Source organism: Brachycentrus maculatus, unplaced genomic scaffold (assembly GCF_059751285.1).
Source record: "Brachycentrus maculatus isolate JH-2025_06_01 unplaced genomic scaffold, ASM5975128v1 h1tg000391l, whole genome shotgun sequence".
Lineage (NCBI taxonomy): Eukaryota > Metazoa > Arthropoda > Insecta > Trichoptera > Brachycentridae > Brachycentrus > Brachycentrus maculatus.
The window spans coordinates 30,228-57,748 of record NW_028281140.1 but is presented as its reverse complement, the minus strand read 5'-3'; the positions used below and the strand labels follow the sequence as shown (position 1 = coordinate 57,748).

At 29.4% G+C, this 27,521-nt stretch overlaps 1 protein-coding gene across 1 annotated transcript; it reads right to left on the bottom strand.

Moving 5' to 3' along the window:
- Positions 1-1,575: 1,575 nt before the first annotated feature.
- On the bottom strand, positions 1,576-4,262 carry LOC148303021 (endocuticle structural glycoprotein ABD-5-like). The gene is made up of 3 exons (XM_088270681.1): positions 4,215-4,262; positions 3,575-3,690; positions 1,576-2,387 (listed from the first exon to the last, which is right to left on the bottom strand). Exons 1-3 carry the CDS (start codon positions 4,221-4,223, stop codon positions 2,195-2,197), a joined length of 318 nt encoding a protein of 105 aa, XP_088126807.1. The 5' UTR covers positions 4,224-4,262; the 3' UTR covers positions 1,576-2,194.
- Positions 4,263-27,521: the final 23,259 nt, after the last annotated feature.

Here is a 27,521-nt window from a genome sequence, read left to right as displayed (position 1 = left end):
TTTCTGGTCTTGAATATAAATATATTAGACAAATCAATTCGTTTTGTTTTATCTTACTCGGAATTTCACTTTCTTTTATGTGACTATTTTGCAGAATTTTTTTATTGATCTTATTGTAATCTTTCGATTAAAAAAATCGATACAAATTCTCAATTCGTGTTTAGTATGTATGATATTTGAAAAAGTGCTGTCTTTAGTTTGAAGTATTTTTTTCTTCTTTTATTAAATTAATTTATTTTTATAATGTTACGGTATATGTTATTCAAAAAATTTACATGCCTTCTTTTTAAAGTTTATTAAACTCATATTATTTTTTGACATCTCATCAAAGATGAAGAAGAATATGGAAGTCTGGGCATTTACGGGGCTGACGACCGTCATAGGCTGGTTTAAGTGATCACTTTACACACGTGTAACATTCACCAATCCTACCCATTATTGACAACCACACTACTCAAATTCTTGGAAGTTCTATATATATGAACCAATTTAGAAACCTTGTTCTTGAATTACTAGAACTTCACTAGAGACATCTATTGGTGAGATGTAAAGCTTTTTTTATTAAGCAGAACAGCTTATGACGGTCGTCAGCCCCGTAAATGCCCAGACTTCCATATTCTCCTTCATCTTTGATGAGATGTCAAAAAATAATATGAAAATAACTCCTGTAATTGGATATAATCCAGATTTTGTGAACAAGTATTTGGACACACTTAAAATGTTGTTTATTAAACTCGTTTATTTTTTCTTTATTTAATTTTTTTAATTGAGTATTATCGGTATTTGATGATTTGTTTTTTGGTGTTTTAATTTGATAATAATAATATCTTGAGACTGAGCAAAATTTGATATAATATTGATTTGTATACTATCTACTTAAAATCGTATAATTGAGATTATTGAAATAGTGATCAAATTATTTGGATTAATATCAGTATCTAGTAAGCTTATCATAGTTATAATAAATTTTGTAGAATCAACATGATTACTCTTATTAACGTGAAGAAAGCTATCTCAGTAGATATCGTGTTTATCTTTTATTGAGAATTCATAAAAATATTTTTTGTTGAGAGCATTGATTGTATTTTATTCCATGTAAGAATTTGTTTCGTGGATTTTTTTTTGTATTGATGAATAAATTAAATAAAAAAATATTAACGTATCACATTTCATTATGAATTGGATCTGGAAAATATTAACTCTTTTAATAAGGACGTAATAAAGTCATGCAATTTTTTTAGCTCCTACATATTGAAGAATTGTGTTTTGTCTAAAACGGTCAAAGAATTCATTGTTGATACGATATTTAAATAAATAATGTGGCACTTTTTATTATTGTTATATCACGTAGTGTAAAAGGTATCTTTAAATTGTACTAAAAATACCTTGAAATTACCTGGAAACACATGTGTTACATACTTACCATACATGATGAAAATATACTGTTGTAACTTTTTCTGCCACATTTGGTGAAAACAACATTTTGCAACTCTTTCTCAATCCAAATAGGCATAGTTAAGTCATTTCATAAGTAAATAAAAACGAAATTTTTGTAAAAAATATTTTTATTGCTTACAAAATAATATTCAGACGGTGTCACAACATGTCATAGCGTGTCAGTAAAGTTTTCACGAAATTCGCAAAAAGAAAATCGCTTTTATGTCACCTGACCCACGCGCTAATAGACTGAGATTGTCAGAGGACATGATTTGTTACAGAGAAAAAATGATCTGAGGAATGTTGGAATTCTATGAATCATAATTCATAATAGATACATCTCTAAATCATGAGTGTTTCTGGTGTTTGAAATAAATTTGAGCATTGATAAAAAATCTTGGTAAACGACATTTCTCGAAAAATTAACTTCATTTTTGTTACAATGAGATCAAAAAGAGATTAATTGAATGCAAATAGATCATTTATCTAGAGAAGAATCCAAAAATAATGCAAATAACTGCTATTTTTTTGTTATTTTCTTCACTTTTAAGGCAATTTTAATTCGACCCAAAAAGCGAAATAAAATAAAAAAGATTTATAATTTTTTTCGTCGAATAAATTAATAGGTTGAAAAACTCAGGCTTAAAATTAAGCATTATTTTCCAATTATAAAGTCTTTTGTTTTGTGGTTAGAAGAGGGTTGTTTGTGGTTGTTTATCATATTATGGCAGCTTCGAAGGTGTTTTTTAGGTACTGTTTAGGGTGCCTTTGGGAGGTGTTCGCCTTGGGGCTGGAAACCATTCTCGTCAGCGATGTAAGTGACGGTGTATTGCTTGCCATCGGCAGCCACCCATGTGTAACTTCCCCTAACTGAGAGAGCCTCATTTTCAGTGCCAGCGTTCTTCAGCTCGGCTTGTTCTTCCCGTGCTGATCCATCGCTGGTCTCATATCTATAAAAAAAAATTGAAAAAAAACTCGTTTGAATGGAAGTATAAAATGTGATTTATTTTTAACAAACGCCCAGAAAACAGGTGCTGATCAATAAATCATTTGATTCAAAATTCCAGTTGATTTAGGAATCTATAATTTTACTCCAAAACACATTCGTTGAATGACAATAATATATTTCAGCATATGTGTGATTTATGACATTTGGCAAATTTATGCATTAAGGAACGATTTTTTTAATATTTTTTTTTGTAAACATTACGTATGTTTGTATATCCATCAAAAATAATTTGTGAGAAATATTAGAACAGAAATAATAATATCTGTGCGAAATCTTAATACGGATGTGAGTAATTGAAATAGAAAGTTATTTATTTTTATTTTAGTAGTCAAAAAAACACAATATTTCATTGTTTGTTTTTATTGCCAGCCAGTCAATCATTTTATGATGTTTACACGTTATTTAATTTGATTTCACTTCCGGAAGTAACAGCTATTCAAAACAATTAATCATACCGATACATATCTATTCTGCTTAGAAATTGTGACGAGAATCAATCAGCACGAGAAAGAAAGCATTGAGCTAGGATGTGTTGTTATATTATATGGTAATAAAATCAATTTATCAAATCATAATTTTACTCAATGCCCCAGGTTAAATTTTATTTGAATATTTTTATATTCGCTATCTTAATATGCAGGTCTTACTTGTGCAAGGAAAAATACTGATTTAGACATTTAGAATCAAAAATTATCTTTAAAAAATAATAATAAAGGTTTCTGCTGTTATAGATTTCACGATAATCTTATACTATCATGTAGTGAATATTGTTAAATATCAAATAATTGCACATTTTGTCTTTTCAATACGACGAAAGATTTAATTATAAATACTGTAGGTAACTTTAAAAAAGCGTGATTGAGTTACGATTATAATGTACTGGTGCCAGTTAACATAAGCGTCAATAGTGCTTATTCACTGGAAAATACTTTTTTCAGAGAAGTCAGCGGGCTTAGAAAATGTTACGTAATATTATCATTCAACTAACATAGTAAATTGCATATGAATTCATTCACAAAACAAGCGGATTCCTTTATAAAGTTTGTGAATTGGTTTTTAATTTATTTTTTAAAGTACGAGTATATTTTCAGCTTTGATCCTGATTAATATTTTAGTTATTATACTCACGCGAATCTGTAGGGTCCAACTCCAATGTTATCGTTTTCGTATTTGAGGATTGTGACTTCATTTCCGGCAGGAGCAGCGATGACAGCCGCGACCACGAAGAACAGGAAGAAGAATGTCTAGAAAAAAATATAAAATAAATTTAAAAAAAAATCATTTTATTATATCATATATAAAAATCGTTATACATGGGTACTTGTGTGGATTTTTTTGTCTCAAATATGCACTACCCTGTAAAAGTATTATCATATAATATATATATTTTAAAATATGTGTATACTTATATGATATATGATAACATGTGTTTTTTTTTAATTTTTTTATTTTATTATCCTTTTGCATGGGTAATATTTAATGTAAGAACGTTGAAAAATATATTTCAGGTTAATTTACACATTTGGTAACAGTATTAAATTTTACGTAGATTTAAATAATTTTATCCGTTTTTGTTAATTATTTTCATAAAATTATTTTAATTGTTATTTTAAGAGGTTTTAAAATAACACTTTAACAATATAAATAAAACATATAATTAAAAAAACTGTCTTTGAGTTTAATCACAAAAAAACACTTTGATCACTCGGGCACTTGTATTTCAAAGATTAAGATAAAATAATTATTTAAATTGTATGATTATCCGTACCGCCTTCATTTTTGGGAATTTGGTTGGTTTATCTGACTTGGGTCGAGATGAGAGGTTTGACTGATACCCATCTAAGACAATGCTCCATCTTATATACCCATCTGCCACCACTACCCGCCTCTTGCTCATCTGTAGCACATTTAGCCGGGAGAAGAGAAGCATCTTCATTGCCGCAATGGCAGCCGGTATAGCGGGAGCCGCTCGGCCGGGCTAAAGGTCATCCGCCCGTACCGTGAATGGAATACTACGGAATATTTGATGTATGCGGATTCACTACAGGCAGCGGATGTTATTTTTTTTTATCTGCCGCTCGAAAACAATGCAACTGTTTATTTTTGCATTATTTAAAAGCAATCATACGAAAGAAACAAGTTAATATTGTGCATAATATTTAATATTCCATTTATTGTGATTTTCAACAATGTTGTGGTACTTTTTTTGGACTATATTTGCGCATTCCAATGCATATGTAGGACATTGCATCTTAATAACATAGCTTTATTTTGATACATAAATTATTTGCAAAAAGACATTGTTAAGAATTTAGCGATTGAAACACTAATCTAGGTTGACATATGATTTAAAAAATACAAAGATAAATATTTTATATCATACTGGTAATCAAACGCAGAACCATATTCGAATATGCCAAATTTACTAATCACTGCGACTGATTTCCCCTCTTATCAATGTTTATTGGTGCATTAAGCATTAAATTTTAATAAAATTTAATGATTCGAAAACAAGTTCGTTGTGTGAAGGTGCATATAAAGGGAATATTTTATTTTAAACATAGTTTTTTTACATTTTTTTAAATAGTCCAGAACACAACACTTCGTTTTCCGGTCGAAAATATATGTATCTAGGTGCAAATGCATGGTAAACACTGTATTATTTATACCATACACGAACAAAAAAAAATGGTTCTGCATTACAGTGCTAAAAGAACAATATGTTTGCCTGCATTGGGATATGATTCTCAGCTAGAGAAAAAGTTCTTTTTTATTCTTTAGAAGCGTCATCTCGTCTAACAACTAAAACTCGACTAAAAAACTAGGGAGATAATGTAGAAAGCATATTCAGTCTTATCTGTAATTTATAAGATTGAGATATCGTCGTTATGTAATTTGATGAGTGCCTTACGAAAATTATATAATGAGAAATGAAATAAAAACAGAATAAATTGACTATTGGGCATTAGACGGAATTGAACTCTCAAATTTTCTAGAGCAATATTATCGAATGATTTAAAGGATAAAATAATGTTTCTTTTACAGAAAATCTCTTCAGGCCCCAGACCATATAATAATAAAAGTTATGCAGAATTTTGAATTGCAAATTTATAGTCTTATTTTATTCTCTCCTTATTTGTTAAGAACATAATGTAATGAAAAAATTGTTTCGAATATTCGAACCTATTGCATTTTATTTTTGTTAAGTTCCTATTATATGAGAATAGTTCGATTGTACTTAAGATACTCTAAATCTAGATTGTTTAAAAAATATTTACACAACAAAAAAAGGACTTCAAAAAGGAAAAAAAAGAGGAATTGAACGAATTTCAGTTAATTTTATAAAATAAAATGAAAAAATCATTTAAAAAATTGACCTGAAAGATTGAATCAAGAGGAAAAATGATACAGATGCATTATCGAGTATTCAAAGATGTTATATTATTTTCTGAATTAGTCTTCACTTATGTAACAATATATATTATAGGTACATTAAAAATTTTAAAACATGTGTATTTTATGTCATATTATGTAGGTACGTTTGTATGTTATTACTTGTATATTGATTAAGTCACTGTTTTGCGTAAGGATTACTGAGAACATGCATAGTTCATAGATTCACATAGTGATAACTACTTACAATATTAATAATGATTACTATCGGGGTCATGAATGACAAGCGCCTTTTACATTTTATATCCTGTTTCAGATCCTTCCAACGACTTTGTAAAAGGTTTCCTTCTTAGGTTTATTTCATAGTTTATAATGTGTATTAGAGAAATTGTTTATTAACGTATAGAATAACATATATGTAATATTTTTATCACTAAGGCTGAAATATCTCAATAACCTTTTTATTCAATAAAACATAAAACGAAACTTATTCAAAAAAATATCCTATTTATTATATTATTAAATATATTTACATTTTTATTTATAACATAATACATTTGAAACATTTATACATATGGAAAACTTTTATATTTGGATTCGATGTGCCTCTCCAAAAAAGAGACTTAGCTCTTGTGCTTGGTGAAGGACTTACACTCGTGGTTTAATGTTATATAATAAATAATATTATAGTCTTTTTTGTATATTTTTTCAAGATTTATGTGTAATCATTTATATAGTGCCAGCTTCTCATCTCATAACATTTCGATGGTCCTGTGATGATTTTTGCTCTGTATATATATAAATATATATATATATATATATATATATATATATATATATATATATATATATATATATATATATATATATATATATATATATATATATATACATATATATATATTTATATATATATATATATATATATATATATATATATATATATATATATATATATATATATATATATATATATATATATATATATATATATATATATATATATATATATATATATATATATATATATATATATATATATATATATATATATATATATATATATATATATATATATATATATATATATATATATATATATAAAACACTGATTTTTGCAATATCAATTGCATTAAAATTGTTATTAAAAAAACGGTAGAAATAAAAAATTTATACAGATATGAGATTGAGTCTTGAAAATAAGATGTGCTTTCATGCATTTACAAAAAAAAATTAGATTAATTAAAAAAAAACTTCCTAAATGTCTTCAATTTATTTTTACTTAGCTCAACACGAAAAAAAATACACGTAACTGAACGATAAAAGTAAATTAATGGATAAATAAAACAATGTCATCATTATTACTTAATGAAAAAAAATAAAAAAAACAAAACAACGCAAAAAAAAATATAATTCAACCAACTCGTTTGAAAAAGAAGATATCACTTGAAGGATATATTTACAACTTCTTAAATTTCAAAGGATTATTAATCATGGGTTGAATAGTGAATGTTATACGAGTGTAAGTGTCACTTAAACCAGCTTATGACATGTCGTAATCTCTGTCAATGCCTAGACATTTATATTTTTATTTATTTTTGTTGAATATCAATGTTTATATTTTTATCATCTATCCAATTTTTTTATGCTCTAAAGGTTAAAACAGACAATTTTACCATATGCATAGGTCAAAAAATAATTATGTATATTACACGCATAATTAAGTTTATATTTATTGACTGAAAATTTAATTGTGATGCTTCGAAGGTCCAAAAAATTACTACTACTATTCAGAGTGTGTCAATAAAAAAAAAACTAGTTTTACATAGCGGTGACGGTGATAACAATATTTATGCTAAATGCCTCACCTTACACATACAAACATATGCTTTTGAGGTCAAACGATCCATAATCTTAACGCGTCAGCCTTTTGCTAAAGTACTTTCCCTTTCAATCAGACGTATTTGCCTAGATATAATTTAATATTATTTACACAGGAATTATGATCAATTATTGCGTGTTATTTTTTAACATCTCATCAAAGATGAAGAAGAATATGGAAGTCTGGGCATTTACGGGGCTGACGACCGTCATAGGCTGGTTTAAGTGATCACTTTACACACTATATATAGAACTTCCAAGAGTTTGAGTAGTGTGGTTGTCAAAAATGGGTAGAATTGGTGAATCTCTCCACTAATGCCTGCGGTGAAGCGACGTGATGGTTAGTTACTTGGTAAATAACTGTTTTTTTTTAAATGTTAATTCTTAAATAAACTTTATTTTTTGTATTTTTAATAAAAATTATGACATTTTGGGATAGAATTTAATTTAGTTAAAGAAAGCTTGTATAATAATTAAAAACAAGTTTTTTTTTTATTTCTTTACTTATTTCATAGATACATACATTTTTTTACTATATATATTACGGCTCTTTAGGCATGGCCTGTGTTGAGCCAAAAAACTTGCATGTTAAAACATTTTTTTGATTTTATTATTATTTGTTTTATTTATATTTATTAGATTATATTCATCACAAACAATAGATACAATACCAATTTACAGTATACAGCTTTTACAATAAAACAGTTACACCTGGACTTTAGTTAATTCACTTTCTACCTTGTCTCTTTCAACGAGAAGCAACCATCGACGGACACTTCTTAAAGACATGATCACTACTGGAATTCTTAATTCTTAATTATTACTAGACGAGCACACAGATTTTTTTATTAATGACGCGTTAATTTATTTTCTGAATTTTTGCATCTTCATTCCAATAATTTTACATAACTGTTGATATCTGAAGGTATGAAATCATTTTCGGCCTTCCTCGTTCTATAAATCCATTAACATACAATGCATAATAAATCTGTTGCATCTTTCTTTCATTAAATTCGCAGCGGGACCCATAATTTAGAATGCCCTTCCATCAGCAGTGCGAAATTGTGAAACTACAATTTTAGCCTTAAAACAATTGAAAAGATCTTTACTTTTCATGCGTAGAGAGATGTGAATTTTCTGAATTCATGCCTAAAAATTGCGATGCGCTTTGAATAGAATTTCCATAAAAATGACGTTATAAAAAAAAGGTTAATAATATTTTTTATATCAAAAACCAAAATAATACACAATAATTATTTAATCGACGATTTTATCTTCAACTTTGCTTTCCTTGGTTTAATCTGCAAAAATTTTACACACCTCGAGCGATCTATAAAAAGAAAAAAAATGTCCTTTTGTTTAAAATCTTTAATTTTCTATCGTAATTCAAAAGTCTGTGACAGGTAGAAACATATTTGGAAAAATGATTTATTGTATTTTGTTTCTTTTTTATTTTATTTACCGCTATGGCAGCGCCATGTGTTGGACGTACAGCAGTACATGCAACACTAATCATAACTCATGGCGGACAGCGTGATTTTTGGCAGATGTTGTCTCTTAGCATTTTCAATATTTTCGGTTGGATTTTTGTTTCATACATTAAAAAAAATCATTGCTTCATAAGCAAAGTGAAATGAACACAATAAAATTATACACTTTTTTTCATTTTTACCAGACTGAGCCACAGTAACAGCTAGTTTATCTTATAAATGATTTCATCATGATTCAAATAAAGACAAAGATAATATTAATTTTCTCAACACCTAAAAATACATCACGCCTCCATTGGCATTTGAAATAACGAAAATGTGAGCTGCAATAAATTCCGAATCGTCAATCATTCAAATGTTATCGAAGCCCAGTGACGATGTCTGAGCCTATTCAATTTTAATCTTCTTAGGTGATATTCCGTAGATGACCTGGTTGGGATTGAACCCGCGACCTTGCGGCGAGCAAGCGAGGGCCTCTCCAACAAAGTTCACAACCCATCGTCTCGGCAAAAATCAACTTTTACGCTGGCAATAAATATTTTCGAGTCTCAAATCACGTTTCATTTCACCACAGGACAATTAAAATCAAATTGTGAAAAATAAATCTTTATTTAATTTATGGCCATCAAATGGACAAAGACCTACTAACAATCGAAGAAAAAAAATAGTACAATGAATTAGCCAATGGTACGACTTTTTATTGAGTAATTTTGAGAAATTTCATTATGTTTGCCACTATAGAGTAATCCGCCTCCTGGGTTCGATTCCCAGGGTGGGGATTTTACACTCTAATATTTATTTAATATTACCCTGGATCACCTTGCCTTCATGTGTGTAAATATCAAGAGAACACTGCGTAAATACGATGTACCATTGCACCATTGGGTGCGGATTATGGTTAGAAGAAGAAGATAGAGTAGCGGTTAGCACACATGGCTACCATGATGGAGGTCCCGGATTTGATTCCCACAGGGGTTAAAATGTATGTAACTGTTTTTTTACCTCAATATTTATTTCATATTATTTTGGACTAGCGCTGAAGCTTAGGACTGATCACCTTGTTCAACATTGCATAATTTTGATGCAGTGCCTTATGTATAATTGAATGCGGTCAAGGGTCAGTAGTAACTCTAAGGAAAATGTCGTTAATGTTAATGTAATTATCCAAATTTATTATACTATTCTTTTTTCACTCATTTGATCCATATACTGAAACCATCTAAGCAAATCTTTTTAAATTTTATCGATAGTGCTAATCATAGCCAAAAGCACAATTTGCTTGTACATATTATTTTTCAAATATATGTATATTTTTTAAAGGAATAACCCGCAGAGCCTCTATTTTAGAGCCTTATCTATAGGTTGGATAGTAAGGATAGCGAAGGTAAATTTGAAAAATACTTCACACCAAACACCCAGACCAATTGAAAATAAATCTTTCTTGATTTAATTTTGCGATCGGCGGGAATCGAACCCGTTACGCTAGTTTGCAGTCGAGTGTCTACCCGACTACGCCACGGCACCTATCATAAATAAAAATAAAAACGTATACGGCTGAAGGTTTTCAGTCAGGCAGTGTAGTAAGTAAGTGAATCCAACCCATTAAGATTGACATAATAATGATACGGCTAACAGTTATAGTAATAATTGTAGATAAAATGTAACGTGGCGCGCAATGGTAATTTACTTTATTAACACTCATTGATTGTAAAGGTCCCAAAACGCTCCCACGAACTCGGACTGAAGGTTTCGAGACGATTGGAATGTCTTCGACTCATCTGCCCCGATATTGTGCAACGCGCTGTACGTGAGCGAATTTTGCACTCACCGTTTATCTCGGCTACTTCCTTCAATATCGGATTGCACTGGTTGAATTCAATTTATACTGAATTTTATCACAAGTATTATATTATAGTCTCTTAAGTATAAACATATGTATTTTATATTTAAACCACTCAAAGGTGATTTTTTTTAAATCACTTTCTTAATTTTGATTTTTACTATTTTATTTAAACTTCATGTCTTCTTCTTCTTCTTCTTCTTCTTCATCTTTTGTAGGCCTTATGGCGTGTTTTTAAGAGGGATTAGCCTCCTGCGATGTCGATTCCCACCTATCGACCCATCTCTTTGGTGGTCTGCCCGAGAGTTGTCTACCATGGGATTGGCCGTACAGTGCGATGTGGGGGGAGTCTGGATGGTTCTATTCTCTTCATATGAGCATACCATTGTCTCCTTCGTTGCCTTCCCCACCTAACGACATCTTCGATCTCGCATATTTCCCTGATCCTGGCGTTTCTTATTCTATCTTTCTCGAAGACTCTTGCCTGATATGCTTCTTAGAGTCTTCATTTCTGACACTCTAAGTGCGTTTTTTGTGCCAACGGTGTCCGCTCTGCTTTCAATTCCATACGTCACGATGGAAACTTCATGTACAGAAAACAAACCAATATCTTCCTACCAACCAAAAACAGACTAGTGATATTGGTCAAAAAGGTTGATACCTTATACAGCTGTTTGCAATCAGAGGCTAGATAGTACTTGATAGTATAAAAAAAAAACATTAATTACAAATTAATGATAAAAAAAAAGTCAAAGGAGAAAGGGAGTTTAAGGAATGAGGTAGAGGGAAAAACTAAGGGATGAGGTTTGATAGACAGTTAGAGTTATGATGATATATAGTAATGTCTCCGACGTTTCATAAAAGTTATAAGAGAGGGTGCATTTTTTACGCGGAGAGGTAATTCATTACATAGTCTGGCCGCTTGGACAGAGAAGGAGTTACTGAAGAAAGATGTGTTATGGCGAGGAATGGAAAGGGTTCTTTCTTGGGAAGAACGAAGTGACAGACCATGACCCTCGAGATGTACATTGATATATAAAAAGAGACAATAAGTTATTTTAAGAAGTAACTATCAAGATTGAGATTGAGACTACAGAAGAAGATGTATGAAGAGAAGCATGAATTAGGAAGAGACGAAGATTGTTTGATAATACATATGTGTGGCGTTCTATTTTCTAAGCTAATCCCTATGAGGGAAGTGGCGTAATGGTTAGTTAGTTAGTAAGTCCAGGTTAGTTAATCTAATTTTGCCATGAAAATATATCCAAGCGTTTTTTCTTGGAAACATCTCCTCAGATAAGTAATAGAATTCAGAGCCTAAAACTCATATTAATATTTCAAATTTATCAAATGCCAAAGAATTTTTTTTTATGCGCATCATGTTTAATACGTATCCCGTACCTGGGCATATTTCGTTTTTCAATGAATCAATTAATGCTTAAATACCAAGACGTTTAAATACGATTCTGATGTATTATTAAATGTGTATTATTTATAGTCCAGTTTTTGTAGCCAATGACTTTTTGTAACAAGTCACGACCTTTGCCGTCAATCATGTCCACAATTTGGAAGAAGATCGAATAAAAAAAATAAATGAAAATATCACTAATTGAACATGAAGGTATGAACTTTTTTATGGTATATGTTTATAATTAAATTTGACATCAATAAATTTTTGATTGAAATGTCATTGCTATATGCGCGGCAAGTCTATTGAAAACTGATTAATTTGTGATTGAGGAAGCATATCCATTCTACATTTCGTCTTATACTTTCTCAACCTCGTAATTCTTAGATTATAAGTATTCAGGAACGATTTTTAACGAGGTTACCGTAAAAAATGTGGATATAATTGCGTACTTTTACGCATCATGATAAATATCTTTCAGCGTCTAAATGGCAAGGAAATATAAAAAAATAGGATGAGCAAATAACATCACAGGTAAATGACGTCAGAAATTATATATGAAAAATGAATGGAATTAATTTCTTCAAAATTGGTAAACAAATCCTTTAATTACTTGATTATAATATATCTGAAAGGGTTATGCAGAATCTACAATGACCTTGACCTACTTAACCTGTTAAGGTCATTCACATAAAAAAATATAAAACGATATATTAGATAGATTATATTTCAGATGCTGTTGATAACAATTGACTGTCGTCAATTGGCTCGTCAGATTTTTTTTGAATATGCATATTTTTAAACATATAATAATATGTGGTATATTTTCGAACGAAATCACCAAAAATCTTCATGGGTCACCGCTCTGTTTAGTTCACTACATATTTATGGTATGATGCTTTGAAATGAAATGTAATTGTTCACTATTTCATTTTTTTTAACAATCAACATTCTGGTTAAATGATTAAAATGAACATTTAGCTCGGCTTCGTCTTTAGACTGCAAATGCCTGGATTATTTCCATTAATATATATTTTTACATGCATTTATACACATTTCAATATTTCTGCAATACTGATTTGAATATAAATTAATAAATTGAGTTTTAGAAACTAATCTCTTCATTAGATATGAGTTGTTTCTTTGATGACGTTTTTATCCATGTGAAAGAGGTTTTAAAATGAATGTTGAATGTAAGTTTTAATATGAAGGTTTTAATATGAGTATTAAAATCCAAGGATTTTATGCATTATTTACTGGTTTCTTTTTTATGATTATACGAAGGGTTATGTATGTTTGAAATGCGTACGGGACTGAAAGCATAAAAGTAATGCGTTTCTCAACCTTACGAATAATTGAATGCTTCGTATGCAATAATGATAATTGTACGTTTATAAGTATTTTGAATGTGAATATTTCTTCACTCGCTTAAGGTAAACCCGTGGCCTACTATTACAATATAATGAAGACGGCCATTTATTACCCGTTTTACCACTTTTTGAAACATAACATCATATTCACCATAGCATCAATGCTTCAACACTTAGAACTTGCCCATTGCCCATATTGGACCTGAATCATATATGGAATTAATCATATGTATATACGTAGTTGCATAAAAATAAGTAATCTTCTTGACCCAAGTTCTCACCGTAAATACGTAGTTGTACTTAGATCGAAAGGTCACGTGTACAAAGATATGGGTTATTCATTGCACGGCAAGTATTTAGACATGATAATCGCATCGAAATAGGGCTTATAAAATTGATAGGAGGTACTTATTTGAATTCTTAAATGTTATATTGACTTCGATTTCTAGTGTGTGATGTAACAATAATTTGTATGATGATAAACATGGGCATATTATTATTTACTGTATACATATCTTAATTGGCGATTTAATATTGGTACTCTTCCGATCAATCAACTTTCAATAAATTTAAATCATTTCTTTTCAAATTGGTATTACCTTTTACAGAAAATAGTGACTGTAATATCATTAAGGATACGATTATAGTTTTAATTATATGATAGATGTGAGTAAAAGTACTTTACATTAAAACAGGGCCCTGATCCATTTTTTTAAATAAAATACTATGAATTTGTGGAAATGTTTTTAGATAAAAAAAGGAAAAATATGTTTGTAAAATATTTCCGATTTATTAGGATATTATGACCTTGTAAATATTAACTTATATTTCAGTATTGTATGAGCTATTATCAAGGCGATGACATATTAACACAATGATGGCTGAAAAGTCACCTATAAGATCAACACACACAGCATAATTTAAAAAAAAATCTCGAACAGAAAAATATATAAGATTTTTTTGCAAAATATCCAACTTCAAATGAGATACTGAGGGTCATAGTAGATAAGTGATAATAACACAAATTTGAGCACGTATGTATTTAGATTTAAAAAAGGTCTTTGCCTACTTTTCAAAATAATTAAGTTCCACTTAGTTCTGATTTTATTAAACTATAAAAAAATGTAAAGATATACACAGATTGCATTAAAACACGATATTTCATTCAAATACCTGGATGTTTTACACATCTGTGACAGATAAAATAATATAATTTTTGACACACTTTTTTTACAGCAATTGCAGCGCCACCTGTTTATTAAAACAGCAAGACACGCAATATTAAGCATTGCTCATGCAAAAATATTACATGCAACATCAATTAGAAGACATGCCGGACAGAGTGATTCTTGACCAATGTTGTCTCTTAGCATTTTCAATGTTTTCGATTGAATTGTAGTTTCAAAGATTTTTAAATCTTCCTTTGGTTCGCAAGCAGTGTGAAATTATGCATATTTGAAATATGTGTCTTCTTTTTTCTGTATTTTCTTTATTGTTGGACGAAGCCATTACGCATGGCCGGGTATAGTTACCATATACATTATAAAACGAATTACTGGTTTTTCATTTAGTAATTTCATAAAATGAAAAATTGTTCAACTGTCACTTAGGTTCCTCTAACTTTCAGCGCATCAAACGATGACAAATGTTGCACTAAAATTAGCAAGGTTTCCAAAATGAGGAAATAACATTTAGCTATCCGCGCCGACTGCTGACACGATCTAGCTCATGGGATGGCTAAAATAATAATCACCCATTGACGCGGATGAACAGTTCACTCCTCACAAATGTCACGATGCACAATGCCAAAAGGTCTCACACCTATACGGGCGATAAAATGACATACTCTCCGCTAGTTCAATTTCGTAAATATATCAATGTTTCTAATAATGAAATTGATGTGCTTTTGCAATTATATTTTTCACAAACATGAACGTTTGAAAAAGAAGCAGAGGAAGACCGAGGAAAACTTGGCATGATCAGGTTTGCCAAATACTTGAAAGCGGCTGGGTCAGGCGTCGAAATAATCGGCGGGAATGTATGAGGAGATGCATGAATTTAGAAATGTTGAAGAATGTTTACAAAGAGATAGTGGTATGGGGTTCTATTCTCTCCGCCTACCCCTACGGGGAAGCGGCGTGATGATAAGTTAGTTACATAGTTAGCATGAACGTTCATGTTTGTATACAACTACGGTTATGATGAGCCTCTATTGTCGAATATAAAATATGTTTTTGTCAGTATTTATATAGATACATAAGTACATATTTAAATTGCTTCTTTGTACTAATAAAATAATAATAAAACCCTTATCCGCACCCCAATGGTGCATAGGGAACTGTTTCATATGAACACAGTGTTATCTTGATCGTTTACACACGAAGGAAAGGTGATCAGCCCTCCGCTTCAGGTACCAGTCCAGGGTAATATTGAATAAATATTACAGTGAAAAAATCACTTATATTTATTTGACCCCCCTGGGAATCGAACCCGGGACCTCCAGAACGGTAGCCGAGCGTGCTGACCATTACACTACAGAGGCGGACATCACACTACAGAGGCGGACAAAGTACTGTACTACTAACTTAAAAATGTACTACTAACTTAAATTAGTACCCAACGGTGCAAAGCGCATAAAATTGATGTAATGTTTAGTTGATCTTTTATTGTATGAGACATGGTGATCAGTCCTGCGCTTCAGACGCCAGGGTTGTATTAAATAAATATTTTAGAAAAACAAAAAACACTTAGTTAAGTGCGATCAGCATTTACTTGTAAAAGGTAAAAGCGGTCATGATCGAGAAATAAAAAAGGAATTTTTTTAACCAAGGACACAATATGAATCCATTCAATCCTATATCTACAAACAATGGAGTTCATTTATAAAATATCTAAAAATACGAAAAAAACACTTCATTGTTTATTGTTTCCGAACAAATTTTCGATACAAAGAACGTTTCATAGGCAAAATTAAACCGTTTAGTTTAAGTTTTCCAAGGCGCAAATATTTCGATATTACGTAAACGTTTGTGATTAGGTTTAGTCAGAAATGTATATTATTATCTAACCATATTAAGTATTCATTCCACTTCGTAAAACGATAAATCGAGAAAGCGTCGGGAGTCGAAACCGGTATCTTGAATAACGTAGTACAATGCGTGACCTTAACCCAGAAACATGAATAGGCAGAAGATTATACGAATATCTGTGATTTTTTCCAGCATTTTTGTTTGTTTCGAATTCGCCTCCAGCTAGACGTAATAATTTACTGCCGACGGGATAATGACTAAAATTACAATAAATTTACAAAATATAAATATGCAGGAGGAACCAATGTCAGTATGATTGTAAAAACCATCTTTTTTTCTCGTTGGGTCATGAACATTAACATATTATATTAGTTGAGTGCTTATGGACAGCGATTTTATAATGAAATTATCGGCAACATCGTTGTGCAATTACTTGTCAATTATACACTAATTAGCAATTATGTTATAATTAATATTTGCTTCATGGATCTTTTAATATCAAGACAAATCATAGTTTTTTTTTAAAAATATATGCATTAAGTTTTATGTATGTATTTCACCATCAAAGCGTTATAAGGAAGATTGTTTTTTTTTCTCTTCGACAAGTAAATGAAGAAATAATTAACAATCGTAATGCGTTCTTTTCGTTCAAGAAGATTGTCATATTGTATTCGCACGTATGTTCCCCTCAACCTCAAGGTTCAGATACACATGCTGCTAATTAAGCATGATTATGATCATGCTTAAGATAAGCATGCTCTGTTTACATTTTGCAGATACACATGCTACTAATTAAGCATGATTATGATCATGCTTAAGATAAGCATGCTCTGTATACATTTTGCTTAAAATAAGCATGCTCGTTTACATACATCGATACTAGCATGCTCATATACAAACCTGTTCAGATGCGCTCAGAGCACACTTCTTCCACCCGCGCTTCAGGTAATATGCTCGAAAATCCAACGACTGTCGATTGTTGAGCATGCTCGAAATGATCAAACAATATTCGCCTCTTCCACATTCATGCTTCTTCTCATACATATCCGCCGATTATTTCAACCATTGATCTGACCACTTTCAAGTATTTAAAATACATGATGACAAGTATTTCGCGGTCTTCCTCTGCTTCTGTTACCAACTACGTTCCGTACATGCTATTTTCCCGTATTAACATCTTTTTATAAACCTACATTTAGAGATTATCAATGTAACTTCTATCGAAAAGTAAATTTAAAAAAATAGCAAGGAGACATACTACCTGAAGCTTAGATCAGGCTTGTATATATTTGAAATTCGATCGATAATAATTTATCGCGTTATGTATTTATTCATATTTGAAAGCAAAAATAAATAAGACATTTAGAAAAGAGATTGTATATTTTTAAACGTTTTTTTAGACTAAGTGAAAATGCTTAAAAAAATACATTTTATTACTGATATATTTTGTCAACAGGTATGCACGATTTGACGACGTTCTACTATACACCACACACAGCTTGTACGTACGTATGTTTATTTTTTTAACTATTTAAAAAAAAAATTGCCAAGGTATGTTTTGTGTCGAAATTTTTATTAAATATCATGATCAAATATCGATAAAACACACAGTTCAAAATAATACGCAAAGTTCACATTAGACGATTAATAAAAATAAAAATGTAAATATTACCGCTATACATATGGTCATATCAAATATCAGTTTTCCATATACAGATACGTATTACCAAATCGCGTGGAACCAACACGATGTATTGAACATATGTGAAAACCCTTTCATTCATAAGATTTTTATTCTTGTTAATGAAATATTCATAAGAACAAATATTTAAAAATATAATTTTTAATTTATTATGGCAGTCACATTGTGTTAATTTCTATCTAATTTTAATTTAATTTTTACGTGGTAAATACCACTATTTTAAAAACTATTTTTTCACGTATTTCGATGCATTCCGCATCATTTTCAAACACCGTACAAATACGTGCGATATTTACTTCCGATAATGTAGGTAACACCTTGCGAGATTCGTCTGATTCTTTTTACCCTCATCAGCATCCAATGGTGCACAAGACACTGTATAAAATTGATGCATGTTGATCGATAATTATCTGAGGACAAGGTTATCAGTCTTACGCTTCAGGTACCAACAGTCCAGGGTCACAATATTTACATAAATATAAGAGTGAATTAAAAATATATATATTTATTTATTTTTGACCCTCTTGGAAATCAAACCAAGGACCTCTAGCAAGAAAGCTCAACGCTGTTATCACTTCACTATGGAGGCAAACTGTGGCAGCGAGATTCTAATGGAATAAATAGCAAAAGTAATTGGATTTGCTTTTATTTCCTAATTGCTACACATACGAAATGACGCCAGTATAATTTTTTTTTGTGGGTTTAAAGGGTTAGTCGAATGTCCGAGTTGAATAACACGTGTACCTACGAAGCCAGAGAAAGTGAGAGTGACACATATTAAATTGTTATTTCAAACTCGGGAGATTCCAGTGACGAGCCGTTCGCTTTGTATTATGTCAGTTTGTTATGTCAAGTTATGATAGTCTGTTGCCTTATTGATACGGGCGAGAAGTCAAACGAAGTGGCACTCAAATATGCAAAAGATAATTAAGTATGTAACTCTGACACATGCAGTAGTTTTCCATCGCACAAAAATGCACAATACGAGTTTATGTAATTCAAATGTATCCCAATGTAATATATCTTTTAATATTTTAAATATACGTTTGTGTTTATATGTATTTGTATGTGTGTATATATGTATAAAATATACTCTTTGTTGAATATTATCATTAAAATATTACAATTTAATTCATTAGCCGCACAAATATATATTTAAAAAATCTTTTACTAGTCAAACTGTGCATATCCAAAAAGAGACAGATCTTTATGATTGAAGAGGGACTTACGCTCAATATTTATAAACACACATAAATGTATGAAAAATATAAATCACAATTAATTGCAATACGATTAAAAAAATAAAAACAACATTTAATATGTAATGAAATGTTATTTGATGAAAGCAAGGAAGTAGGATAAACAAGTATAAATACTGAAATTTTAAAGCTAAACCTGTCGGCTAACGAGTCACTTACAATGGGTAGCCTATTTCCTAGGTAGTATACATATAGCGTGTGACACGCGTTGATAAATATAGAATCCTACGCTTTGTACTTTTTATCTGTCATAAACTTTATTATTTCTTGGTACAACAAACACCTCCTTGTTCAGTAGTTAATGTATTGCAACATTGTTACTAGGAATGACGCGGACGCGGGCGCCGCGACGCTTAATCTACCGCGACGCCTTCACCGGTCCACGGCAACTATTCAAGTTCGAGTAGTGACGGAATACAAAACAAATGCTTTATTTTATTATAGCTTTATCAATCACATGTGTAGGTATACCTACCTGCTTTTCTCTTATGCAAAAATAGCAACAACAAAAAAAAATCGGAAAAAATATTCATTCACATTTTGAGAATCAGAATACTTGAGTGTCAGAATACTTGTTCATAAATCTCGGTTTTCTCCACTGATGAGTAATTTTTAGATTTTCGACTACTCAAACTTGATGAAAAGTATATTTTTTTTTACTGTTTCGAGATTTGTTGTTTTTGCAAAAGAATATAGTAGTCTGGGTCTGGTATGTGTGGTTTGGTCTATTCAAATTAAAAATAAAATTTTCAATCGTTTCTCTGAATTTAAAAATAATCCAGGGTTCGAATCTTGCAACTATTGAAATAAAAAGGGTCTCTGCTAAATGAAAACATACTCGATTCAACCATAGATGGATCCAGCGAATGTACATATATAGAGTCATGAGATAATTGGCATGTGTAGGAGTTCCTAAAAATTGAGTATCGTGGTTATCAATCGTGGGTAGAATAGTGAATGTTGCACGTGTGTGAAGTGATCACTTAACCAGCCCATGACAGGTTGTAAGCCCTGTAAATACATAGCCTTCTATATTCTTCTTCATCTGTGTTGAGATATTACAAATGTTTACAATTATTGTTTTATAATTTCAATTTTATAGACTTACCAGTCATTAGAAAAGAGAATGAGTAAGGTAGATGTAAAAAAATACATAAAAAAAGGAATAACCCGCAAAGCCTAAATTAGAGCCTTGTATGCAAGTAGGATAGTAAGGAAAGGGAAAAGTAAATGTGAAAAATACATCACAAATACCCAGACCAATTGAAAATAAATCTTTTTAAAATTTATTTTGCAATGTGCGGGAATCAAAACCGCGACGCCAGTTTCACATTCAAGCGTCTTTTCCATCAATTTTTTTTCTTTATTTTCAATTCTTTTGCATTACATGACATAAATTCATATACAAAAAAATATGAATAAAATATAAATTTAAATACAAAAAAGATCCCACAAATGTATGGCCTGTGTGTGGGTATACAATGTAATTTAGTCATAGTAAAGGGAATAAGGTTATAGGTATTACAAGTAGAACTAGAATCATAGTGTTAATTTACAATGAAAAAAATACTTGAGTATCAGAAAACAAAAATTATTATTATTTTTTCTTTTAAATAAAATTAAAAACTAGAAACATAAAAAAATATGAAAAAGTAAAAAGTAAGCAAGCATGTACTACAAGAAAAGGGAGCTTAAATCTGTCTCTTCAATAAATAATCTAAGCGAAATTGTAAATCTACACAAACTTAGGTAATTAGAACTTAGGTCATGAATTGCATGTTTTTTCAACAGCAAAATTAGTCAATGACAAAGTGATGCTAACACGTTGATTTGATTGTAAGTTCAATTACTGAACGTCTACCGACTAATGCACGCGTTAACCTTTATCCTCTCAATGTCTTATTATTTTAAATCGTCTAGGCATCTGTCACCGTCCGTCCCTCAGCCTTACCTGACCGCATCCGTTTCCGAATGACGCTGATTTATGCGTGCACGTTTATAAACGTCAACCGGCGTCGGTTCGGATTGGCATCGGGCGTCGCGGATACCGAATGACGACGCCATTTCTCACTTTTGACATGTCAACTGAGATGCCAATACATGTCATGTTAGGACCAGTCCAAATTGGATCCGAATAAATTTATTATAATATTTATACACCCAATATGTTATTGTTTCCTTACATGCAATTTAAACTAAATCAATAATATAATTGAATAAAAATTATATACATTTTCTTTTAAAAAATTCATAAAGTTTTATTTGAGCAGCTATTTATTTATGTGAAAAATTAAGAAACAAATCGTTGTCATACAGGAGAAAGTGACCAAGGTAAAATGTTCAGGAGGGCCATTTAAGTCACTTTTGCTTGGCAAGAAAATAAAGATCAATGCAGTTAGTCAATATATTATACTTCCAAGTTAAAAATCGCTTTGGGATTTTTTAAGGGCAATATTAAGCTAGTAAGATATCAAATAGTCAATGATCACGTTTTTGCAAAAATGCACTTGGTCACTTTCTCCTGTATGACTACGAAATTTACGTGGAAAAAACAATATTGTTGTTATTTTATTATATTGTATAAAGTGCAGTTCCACTTAAAAAATGTTAGTACAAAACTTAAATCTTATAAACAAACAATACAATAACAATAAAATAACAAATTAAAACGTAACTGATCATCACAGATAATAGAACGTCACACCACTCTGTCTCTTCAAACATTTTCGCCTCTTCCATATTCATATATTTCCACAATACTATTTTACCGATTATTCCGACACCTGACCCAACAACTTTCAAGTATTTGAAATACTTGATCATGCTAAGTTTTCTTTGGTCTTGCATTTGTTGTATTCTCATATATGTATTTGTTTTACCTTTCTATCCTCAATCATTCGTTCCACATGTCCGATACATCTCAACCAAGCTTTCTTTGCATCGCAATTCATCGATAATGGTTATCTCAAACTTACATTCTTTTCTTTTTTTACCATTTGAAAATCTGTCATACATTGTTTTGCCCACTTTTGTCAGAGAGATTGCATTTTGACTGCATAGTACAAATAATAAATCAGTTATAATACAATATAATTTTAATATTATTTTCCTTTTATATCATTTCATAATAAAAATTTGAACAATCTACTTCTTCTTACCCTCACCCGCACCCAATGGTGCATATAGCACTGCATCAAATTGATGCAGTGTTAAGTTGGTCGTCAATTATATTAGGGAAAGTTAATCAGTCTTACGCTCCATGTACCAGGGCACGGTCAAAAATTACTTACATATATTTTATCCTCCCCTCTGGGAATCGAACCCGGGACCTCCAGCATGGTAGCCAAATGCGGTAACCCCTAAACTATGGAAGTGAGCAAGTTTTGAATTTCGAAATAAAAAACTTTTAAATTTTGAAAAATAATATATTTTTATTATATTGGATAGGAATGATAGTAATAACAATTATATTTATTAATGAAATCTAGAATAACATTTAAAATATTAATGAAGGTGTTTATTTCTTATGGCAAATGCCATCATTATAATTACACAATAAATAATATTAACCTAGATACCTCCATGAAAATATCAGACATATCATTGTAACAATATGTTAAGTGTGTTGAAAATTGTGTAAAATTGTGCCATTTTAGATAATGATTGGCCCGTCCGCGTGTTAACAGAATGTTAACCTTTCATGAATAATTAAACAATAACCTCTCATTACCAAATCTTTGCAAAAATTATACAGCAATATTATTTACTTAAAAGATTTGTGTATTTGCAAGTCATTGTTAGATTACGGTACAGTACAGTTCGAGACGAAAGGAACGCACCTCTCTTGTACTAATTTTAAATACTTTTATTGCATAAAAGCTTAGCGTAGAGGTTGTAAAAATAATAAAATTCGAAAACTAAAAGTCAAATGTGCGTTTCTGAATTATTTGTTTTACTTTTGTTGTTTTCACATCAAATATCCTTCAACTTCAATATTGAGTGACAGAATTTCCTATTTTTACTGCTTGCAATGTGATATTTCAGGACACTAAACTTGGCCTTAATTTTCTCCTTCAAATAATAAATTTATATATATATATATATATATATTTATATGTATTTATAAATATATATATATATATATATATATATATATATATATATATATATATATATATATATATATATATATATATATATATATATATATATATATATATATATATATATATATATATATATATATATATATATATATATATATATATATATATATATATAGGTATACATAGTTATGTAAAAAATGTTTACATATGTGATACGAAAGTAAAAACAATAACATTTTTTGCGTTCTTTTTGTGGGTACAGAGCACGAGCGTAGGGTATGTGAAGCGTTAATTTTAATTAACTATCAACATAATACAGCATTAATCTAATGATACTGTTTAAGTATGTACAAATAAGTGCAAATATTCAATTAAGTGCAATAAGTGCAATTCAAATATGTAATTTATATTACATTTTTGCGGGTGATCGTTGTGATTCGTTCATTTTGCTCACGACAGTACTCGTAACATATGTGCAAGTCGGTAAAAGTTACAAAATATATTTGTATAAAGGTCAAGTGGTGGAGTCCGATGTGGATCACGTATACTAGGTTCACATTGTCGTGGCATGTATAAAAACTGATATTTTGATTAAATGATAATCGTGACTGGAATGAGGAGAAAAAGAAAGTTCAGTGCGGAAAAAAACAAATGTTTACGATCAATTTACGAAAACAATGCTAACTCTTGCATCTCAGATGAAAGATATTTATTTCGTCTTGAGTAGCAAATAATCATTATTATGAATGTTAATTATCAACAAAGATTTTGAATTATCAGTGTTGTAAAATTTAAACTGATCTATCTTATATAGGATGTCATAACATAATGAAGTTATTTTAAGGAAAAAAATCCTTCACACAATGAGAGTGTGCTTAAATGTTACTTCTTAAGAAATATATTTTTAGTTAAAAATTATAACCTATAAGAGAATGATGATTCATTGGATAGGCATTTATATTTATTGATCTGTTCCATGTGTCTGAAGGAGTTTTCCGAAGCGATATTCTTCTACACCTTTTGCAATAGTTCTTGCATATATTTTATTTTAATGTAAACAATTTAATTTTTTTTTAGTTTGTTATGTACATATCAATTGAAATAAATAAATTTAATTGAAATTGAATTAAATTGAATATATTCAAGCATTGTGGTTATATAAATCGATTAAAAGAAATATCCTTTGATCATACTTTAATGTTTGAAAAAACAAAATATTATTTCATTTTATAAAAAATAAAACAACAACTACATTTTTATTTTTTTAAATTTTATATGACAATCTGTCAGTAACTGGTCAAATAAAAAACATTCGTACAAATTTGTCGTTTTATTACAATATGTAAATCCTCTTTCACCAAGAAATATTAGTACAAAACGTTAAAAAATATTTGATTTGTGAATCATTTTGTAGTTATATCTATCCATGTTTAGTTTAAATTTTACTAGTGAATTATGAAGATAGATTTTTAAGAAATACGTAGAAGTTTTAAACAAGCAACATTTCAATTAATAATATACAAAATTTTAAATAGTTTATGAAACATCGTTTAGATGACTAATGATATAAAATTGATCAAATCACCTTTGTTTTTACAATGTATAGTTTACTTATGTATTTTTGTTTGTATACATTTACTGCGTAGTAAAAAAAAATAAACATAAACCATTATGTCCTAAATACGTTTACGTACAATTCTTATAAGATAATATACCTAATTTAGTGTGACCTTCATTTTGTATCCGCCACCGGGATCACTGTTCTCTGTTTGGCATTATATATCATTAAAAAATTGAGAACTTGATGTAAAATGAACATCAAAAGCACTTTTCGGTTGCACCTTTATAAATTAAACGTTATGTTTACATCCTTAAAGTTTCATGTCGGGTTAGCGGACCCCTCTGTGTTTATTGTTGCTCTTTGTTTAATGTTTATAACTTTTTAACTTTTATATTCCTAGATTAATGAAACAGACATAAATTATTCATATGATTTACGTGTATGGTTATATAACACAATATACTGAAAATAAATAAAAGCTATAAAAATAAGATTTTATAAAAACATATATTAAATTTCGTTTGCATAAATTCGTAATTGTATTGTAAAATACTGATTTGTAATTAATTGGGGATATTAAATAAATAAATTGAATAATTTTAAATATTTTCTCTTCATTTTGAGTCGAGCGTGAAACTGATAAATATCGATAGCAAATAATCAATAAAACATAATAAAAATAAATATTCAATGATAAATAATAAATAATAAATAATAAATGATAAATAATAAATAATAAATAATAAATAATGAATAATTAATAATAAATAATAAATAATAAATAATAAATAATAAATAATAAATAATAAATTATAAATTATAAATAATTAATAATAAATAATAAATAATAAATAATAAATAATAAATAATAAATAATAAATAATAAATAATAAATAATAAATAATAAATAATGAATAATAAATAATAAATAATAAATAATAAATAATGAATAATAAATAATAAATCATAAATAATGATTGATAAATAATAAATATTAAATGATAAGTAAAAAATTAAAAACAATATATAGCAAAAAATTATTTATTAATAATTGATATTTAATAATGTATAAATTTGAATAAATATTTTGGTTTTAATAGTAAATATAGGAAAAAAAAACTGAGTTACCTACTACTATCCTCGCTATTTCTGCATTCAAACCTTGTTTTAATTTGATTGAGTGATGATTGAAACCTTGAGTAATTGAAACCTTCTATACTATTTGACATAATCCAGTACACACAGGCAGTACATAGAACAGATTGTGAATACCAAAAAAAGTTTCTGAAATTTAGACGACCAATCAATTAAAAAAAGTGCTATATGTTATTTTACATATAGCTCTTCAGTTCTAAATCTGCCAACAGTTATTGATTACTCGGAGCGTTTTAAATAACAAAAGCAGTTATGCTTTCGTTTTATGCAATAGGATAGGAATAATTTATGTGAAATCATTTCTTGACATGGTTGATAGTACGCCTGCTCTATTAAAATAATAATGCCAGACCGCCTTGACTACACATTTAAAAATTAATATCATTAAAAAACGTTATTGCAAATTAGATTTCTGCGAAATGTAACAATATTTTAAAAGCAACGTTATAAAGTATAAATGTATGCTTATATTAATACATATTTTGAATGGAAACGGAAAATATATTTATGTATTAAAATTAAAGACTTGTATAACACCATTTTAAATTTATAACTGTAAACACAACAAGTGTTAAGAACTATAGATGTTCTTACCAATAGGTAAAAATACAAACTGGTATAGTGTAATTTTTCTATGTTGAAAACAGTGTTTAATTTTTATTTTATTTGTGTCATCATGTTATTTTTTCCTCAAAAGTAATGCCAAATTACCAAATAATAAAAGTTTTATTATTTTTTCAATGTATTTAAAAATACAGCAATAAAATACCATTATTAGCGGTTAAGTGGAATAAAAAAATCATTTTAATTGTTTTCAATTTAAATTTCACTCGGTAAATACTACTATTTATTTAAATGTATTGTGACACGTATGTCGATGC

Excerpts from the sequence above, each read along its gene's own strand:
- LOC148303021 (XM_088270681.1), bottom strand. Across the intron at positions 2,388-3,574 it reads GTTGGACCCTACAGATTCGC|ATATGAGACCAGCGATGGAT; the intron begins GTGAGTATAATA and ends TTTTTTTTATAG.